This window comes from Colobus angolensis, unplaced genomic scaffold (genome assembly GCF_000951035.1).
Source record: "Colobus angolensis palliatus isolate OR3802 unplaced genomic scaffold, Cang.pa_1.0 Scaffold59, whole genome shotgun sequence".
NCBI classification, from domain to species: domain Eukaryota; kingdom Metazoa; phylum Chordata; class Mammalia; order Primates; family Cercopithecidae; genus Colobus; species Colobus angolensis.
In genome coordinates this window covers 10489086-10495561 of record NW_012119487.1, presented here as the reverse complement: position 1 = coordinate 10495561, position 6476 = coordinate 10489086, and the positions used below count along the sequence as shown (strand labels likewise).

The window sequence follows — 6476 nt, the reverse complement described above, 5'->3', positions numbered from 1 at the left end:
CCCACCCGCCCTTCTCCAACGCCCAGCCGGAGCCTCTGCACCTCCCAGAGGGCGGTGGGGAAGGGAAGCCCGCGCCCACCTGGCTCCATAGACGTAGAAGCAGTAGATGTGGAAGGTGAGGAGGGCGATGATATCCGAGAGCAGGGACAGGGCCACCGTCAGGCCCAGGCAGGCCGAGAGGCCCACGTGCCACAGGATGTGCTCGACGAAGGGGGACATGAGGTGGATGTAGCCTGGCAGGGTGGGGTCGGCCGTCAGGAGGCGCTCAGACCCCAGCCCGCGGCCCAGCACAAGCCTCACACACACAGGACGCCAGGGAGCAGAGTTGGGGGCGCAGGGGGCGGGGCCTGGCTGGGTCCCTACCCTCTTCAGCAAGCTCTGGGGTCCCTGGGGCCCCCGCCTGCCCTGCACTCACTGATCCACAGGTGGATGTGGTAGAGGAAGAAGCGGCCCAGCACCTGGTCCAGTGCACGGTTCATCTTGAGCCCGGCGGGAGCGCCCATTAGCCACTGCAGCAGGTGCTGGAGCTCCTCGGCCACGTGCTGCAGGGACACGGGCCACACTGGGGCAGGGGCAGCCAGGCTCAGCACCTGCATCTCCCCAGGCTCTTTCGTGACAGGCCCCCACCCTGGTCAGCCTTCCCTCCGCCGGGGGCCGCTGCATCCTAGCGTGGACAGCACACGGGCTCCCCTTCACAGATGGCTCCAGGACTGGAGTCTGAGGAGGCTGGTCTGGAGGCTCTCTCCGCCGGCCTGGGTGACATGCCCGGGCACGCGGCCCCCTGCCTGCACCCACCTCCACCATCTTCCTCCCCTCTCACTACCCGGGCCACGGGACCCACCAGAGCCCTGAGCCCCAAACACGTGGACACGCTGAGGCCTGGCAGACCCTGACTCAGCTCCAGCCTTGCAGGGGCGCCCACAGCAGACACAGTCCCTTCCAGAGACCGCACCCCATCACAGAGGCTCAGGGCTGCCCGGGATGGCCACAGGTAAGCGAGGCAGTGCAAAGTCCATTAGGGCCGCAGCAACAAGGCAGGAGGGCAGGTCCCCAGAGGGAGGATGACATCAAGTTGAGGGTACAGGCACCCCCAAGAGCAAACAGGGAAGGAGGGTCTTGGCCGCTCAGGAGGAAACCCAGCATCCAGAGGCTGTGCTGGTCCCGGGGGGCAGACCTCAAGGGAGCCTAAGCCTCCCCACCAAGAAGACAGTGACACCTTGGCCCCCACTTGCCAACTGCACAGGCCCCTTCCAAGCCTGGGCCAAGGCCTCAGTCGCAGCAGGACTGACAAGAAGGAGAAAAGAACGTTCTTTTTTTTTTTTTTTTGAGACGGAGTCTTGCTCTGTCACCCAGGCTGGAGCGCAGTGGATTGATCTCGGCTCACTGCAAGCTCCGCCTCCTGGGTTCACGCCATTCTCCTGCCTCAGCCTCCCAACTAGCTGGGACTACACGCGCCCGCCACCACACCTGGCTAATTTTTTGCATTTTTAGTAGAGATGGGGTTTCACCGTGTTAGCCAGGATGGTCTCAATCTCCTGACCTTGTGATCTGCCCGCCTCAGCCTCCCAAAGTGCTGGGATTACAGGCGTGAGCCACTGCGCCTGGCTGAGAAAAGAACATTCTTTATAAATAGAGCTTATTTAATATTTAAAGGATAAGAGCTTGGCAGCAGGAAGAGACTTTCATTTTTAAATTAAATATTTATATTTCTGAGCACTTTTGCAAAAGAGAGGTCTAGGACAAGGAAGGCCAGAGGCGGGTGCGGACGACCACAGGCAAAGTCGCCAAGCCCCTTCCCAAGCCCTGCCCCTCCTTCCTTCTGGGTTGGGTCTCCCTGCACCTCCACAGCCCACGGCAGACAGACGTGCCTACTGCAGCCCCCAGAGGCCTGGCCTGGCCACAAGCAGGCCCAGTGCACACCTGCAGCCCACACAAGACCCACCCAGCCAGGCCTCAAGGAGGCCTCCACAGAGGCCCAAGGGTGGGCCGAAGAGCCAGGGACCACCCCTGTCAGGAAGACAAGCCCCTAATGGAAGAGACGGGGCTTTGGTGCTGAGGGAGGAAGACAGAGAAGCTGAAGGCCCAGAGGCAGCGTGGAAATAGACTAGGCCTGCAGAGCGGGGGCTGCACCCGGCTGGAGATGGGGCCCAGACCATGCAGGGAAGGTGGGAGATGGGAGACAAGCTGTGCCCCTGGCTCTCAGCACGGGAGTTACAGAATCAACACACGGGCAGGGCAGGAAGTCCCAGCTGGGCTGCACACGGACAGCCCTGGACGGGGAAGCTTTCATGGCCCTGGCTCTGCAGAGGGCCCCAGAGAAACAGGAGAGCAGCGCTGACCTCAGGCAGGGGCCACAAGGGAGACGCCACGATGCTGGGCCCGCAGGCAGAGGCGGACTCCCCAGAGCCTCAGCCCAGTGGCGCCTGCACACGGCCCCTTCAGAAGGAAAGCGGGGTGTGCCTGCAAGGCCTGCCCTGCCCAGGTCCCAGCGCCCCTGGAGTTCCTGCTCCTGGTCCCAGGGAGGGCCATGTCTCCAGAGCATGGAGAAGGTAGAGCTGGCTTTGGGGTGGGGGTGGCTCTGGTCCGGGAAGGCTCTGCTGCCCCAGGAAGGGTCCCCATGCCCACCCAGGATACCAGGCTCCACCCCAGTCCACTCACGTCAGCCACAGGAACGAGGGCGTCGGCCAGATGCCCAATGCGGCTTCTCCCATGGAGCCAGGACAGTAGCGTGAGGCCCAGGGCCACGTCCAGCAGCACGGAGGCCAACATGTTGACCTTCCTGGAAGGGAAGTCCGGCCCAGCCGGCGTGAGGGTGGCCAGCACAGCGTGGGGCCGCAGGAGGAGGCCTGCCTGGCCGGAGGGCTCAGCGTGGTGCGGAGGGGGATGGGGAAGGGGCCAGAGGGCACACACCCAGCCCTGCAGAGGAGACCAGGGCAGGCCCACACCTCATCAGCTGGGCAGAGTTCTCCGCCTTCCGCATACTGAAGATGAGTGTGAGGTGCTCCAGCCGGTGCCGGAGCTGTTCACACGTGGAGAGCTTGCTCCCGACGAAGGACAGGGGCCAGAGCTTGAACACTCTGTGTGGGAGCGAAGAGGAGTGATGTGCCCCTGTCCAGATCCTCCTCCCACCATACCCCACTGTGCGGGGGACCACAAACACCCAGGCCACACTCCTGAGCTCAGCGGGATAGAAGGCAGGTGGGAGGGACCCTCGGTGGCCCAGGTGGTGGCAGGCAGTGCTCACAGCAGCCACCTCACAGTGCACGGGACTAACACAGAGCCTGGCCTCCTCGCAGGTGCTGACCCTGGGTCAGTGACCCTGTGGTCACCACATGCTCCCAGAGCTGTTGCCAAGGCAGCACCTGCAAGCCAACAGCAACTCCCACGGGCCCAGGGCCTCGCCCCACCCATGGGGCCCAGAAGCCTGGGCAGGGGTCTCCTGGGCTGACTCGGCTTCTCACAAGAGCACCCCAGGCTTCCAGAGTAGGGACCCCCAGATCTAAGGCAGGGGGCGACTAAGGGTGACCCCAGCTGCTCCCCACGAGGTGCCTCCGCCAGGCAGATGAGGTCCCCTGTGGAAGGGGGCCCTCTGTTCTCAGTCACAGCTCAGGGCTACCCCTGTGCCCCCCAGAGCCCTTGGGCTTAGACTGACCCCTGGCCAGCAGCACCTGTGAGTGTGGAGAGCAGCAGGGCCTGCAGACCACTCCCCCAGGCACACGGGGCCAGCGAGTGGATGACACCCCCCAGCCCATGAGCACTGCAGTGCCGAGGCCTGCTGGGGGCACGGGCTGGGCTGAGGGAGGCCAGCGGGCCGTGTGCCCTCAGGAGCGCCCCCAGGTAGCAGCAGTCGCATCTGTGCTCACCATGTGATTTCTCTTTCAGGGACCTGAGCCACTGAGGTTCACCCTCTACACCTACTGGGAGGGCCCCTGGCAATCCCTGAGGCTGTCCGGGGACCTGGCTCTACCCCAGAGGTGAGGGACACCCTCTGAGAGGCGAGGGTTGGGAGGGCAGGATGGGGCCAAAGCCCGGCTGCAGGAAGTGGGGGGGGCCTGGGCCCAGGAAGAGCCCGTCTGGGCCTCTGTGCCCACTACAGACAAAGGGACAGGCCAGCACTCACGGGGTGCCCCTCTTTGCCACCTCCCTGTCCTGGGACACCTACCGGCAGGCACCGACGGCTGAGACCAGTGACAGCAGGCTGGCCAGCAGCAGACAGACAGGTCCCGAGGCTCGCCTGGCCAGCTCTGCGAGGATGCTGGCCTCCACGCCCTCCGACTGCCAGTGGCTCAGCCGCACGGGGCCCTCATCGAAGCGGTCGCTGCGGAAGAGGACCTCACTGCGCGCCACTGTGTCAAAGACTGCAGCCAGGCCCCCCGTGCTGGCAGGAGTGGCTCCAGCCTGGCGGTCGGGCAGGACGGTGGGCGGGTGTAGCTGTGACAGCAGCACCTGGCGCTGGTCATAGAAGATGAGCATGACCTGGTCCTCACCAGGGGCACTGGGGGCAGCGGGCGCTTGCTGGTGGGTGACCTCGCAGCTCCAGAACGTGCCGCCTCTTTCCCGGCACAGCTGCAGCCAGGGCTCATGGGGGAAGACGGCACCCAGGCCCTCCAGGAAGCGGCCCAGGCTCTCCTCGGGCTCCTGCCGGCAGTGGCACCAGGTACCCAGCACGGCCACGCCCACCTGGCTGGCCTGCCGCACCTGGGCCAGGAGCTGCTTGACCTGGACGGGGATGAAGGGAAAGTGCAGGACCGCCAGGACCACGGCGCTGCTGTGCTCCGGAACCCACCTTCCCACCAGCAGGCCGCTGTCCGCCGAGACGCAGCATGTGGGGAAGAAGGCCTTGAGGACCATGCTGGGAGGCTGGAAGAGAAGATGAGAGGCTCGGCTCAGAGCTGCTGCTGCCCCGCCACCGTGGGCTGCGGGATGTGGCACAGACAGGCTGACAGGTGCAGCCACAGGGCCACAGGTCGGGGCACCTCAGCTTCGAGTTCAGTGGTGGAGGCCATAGGGCCCCTTGGCTGCCACTTCGCGTGGGCCATGCTGCTCCAAGGGGCAGCCAGAGTGCTGTCCCCACCTCCACCCCAGGCCCTCACCCCAACCCGCATGAGGCAGCTATGCACATGCAGCCACCAGGCCTGCCCTACTATTTCCAGACGGGCCGGCCCAGTGCAGTCTCCTCAGGACCACCCGATGGGGGTGTGGGGCCGAACCGAACTCCAGGCTTCTTATTTTTGTTTTTAAGAAACCTGATGGCCGGGCGCGGTGGCTCAATCCTGTAATCCCAGCACTTTGGGAGGCCGAGACGGGTGGATCACGAGGTCAGGAGATCGAGACCATCCTGGTCTACACGGTGAAACCCCGTCTCTACTAAAAAATACAAAAAACTAGCCGGGCGAGATGGCGGGCGCCTGTAGTCCCAGCTACTTGGGAGGCTGAGGCAGGAGAATGGCGTAAACCCGGGAGGCGGAGCTTGCAGTGAGCCGAGATCGCGCCACTGCACTCCAGCCTGGGCGACAGAGCGAGACTCCATCTCAAAAAAAAAAAAAAAAAAAAAGAAACCTGATTAGAGAGGTGTTCTTAAAGGTGTAGCACATGGAGAGCTATACAATCTCATCAGCAAGGTCACGCCAACTGAAACCGTGACAAACCATGATTCACATATTAAGCAAGAATAAAGATGAAAATGTAAAATGAAGTGCTGCTGGGCTGCCGAAACTACCCTCGTGCACACGGTGGGCCGCCCCCCCAGGTCCCTGCCTCCCACAAGCCCCTCCCTGGGGGCAGGAAGGACCAGCTTCATTGCTCAGGGAGCAGGCTCAGGGCACACGGAGCTTCGGCCTCCACTCTGACCCCTGCCCACACTGGCACCCGGGCAGTGCTGGCTCTCCCGGACATCCCCACAGCCACCCCAGGGCATATTTCTCTCCAGGATATATTTCTCTAACCATGTGGGTGCTTAGAAACGGGGAGAGAGAGGCTCACAGGTTCTGGAGAGGTGGAGGAACTGCATCCTACACTCTCAGGCTGAGGGACGCCAGCCTTCCAAGGTGGCCTTTGAGTAGGAAGCAACCCAAGCCCCTGCAATTCCCAGGCCCTGGGCCTCTCCTCCCCCTTTCTCACAGGTCCCTGCCGGGCCGCGCAGCCAGCTGGGGCTTCCTCCTCCTCCACTGCTGCCCTCCCCGGCAGGGTCCCACAGGGCAGGAGGACCCCCTAGTGGTGGGGGCACTGCTGGCTGGCTGGCTGGGCCGCTCGCCTTCCTCAGACACAGAAAGCCCTATCTCGCCTGCACGAAGAGTGGAGCAGCCACCCGGAGCAGATACCCCCCGGGATGGAGCCCACACTCGAGGGAAGGACATAGCATGGCCTGAGCCTGGGTCTGGCGGTCCCAGAGCCCACCACGCCCTTAGGGACAAGGGAACAGAGCGGGACGCCTGGAGGTCCCAGAGCCCACCACGCCCTTAGGGACAAGGGAACAG

The 6476-nt window shown here is 63.9% G+C and overlaps 1 protein-coding gene across 1 annotated transcript in view; it reads right to left on the bottom strand.

The window, feature by feature from the left end:
• The window catches only part of PIGQ (phosphatidylinositol glycan anchor biosynthesis, class Q), a 13714-nt gene that overhangs the window by 4668 nt on the left and 2570 nt on the right, over positions 1–6476 (bottom strand). The window contains exons 2-6 of the mRNA XM_011962476.1: positions 4163–4860; positions 2946–3077; positions 2659–2779; positions 416–542; positions 76–233 (exon numbers count right to left, since the gene is read on the bottom strand). Coding sequence (XP_011817866.1) covers positions 76–233; positions 416–542; positions 2659–2779; positions 2946–3077; positions 4163–4851 — 1227 coding nt within the window. The 5' untranslated portion in view covers positions 4852–4860. The remainder of the gene's footprint in view (positions 1–75; positions 234–415; positions 543–2658; positions 2780–2945; positions 3078–4162; positions 4861–6476) is intronic.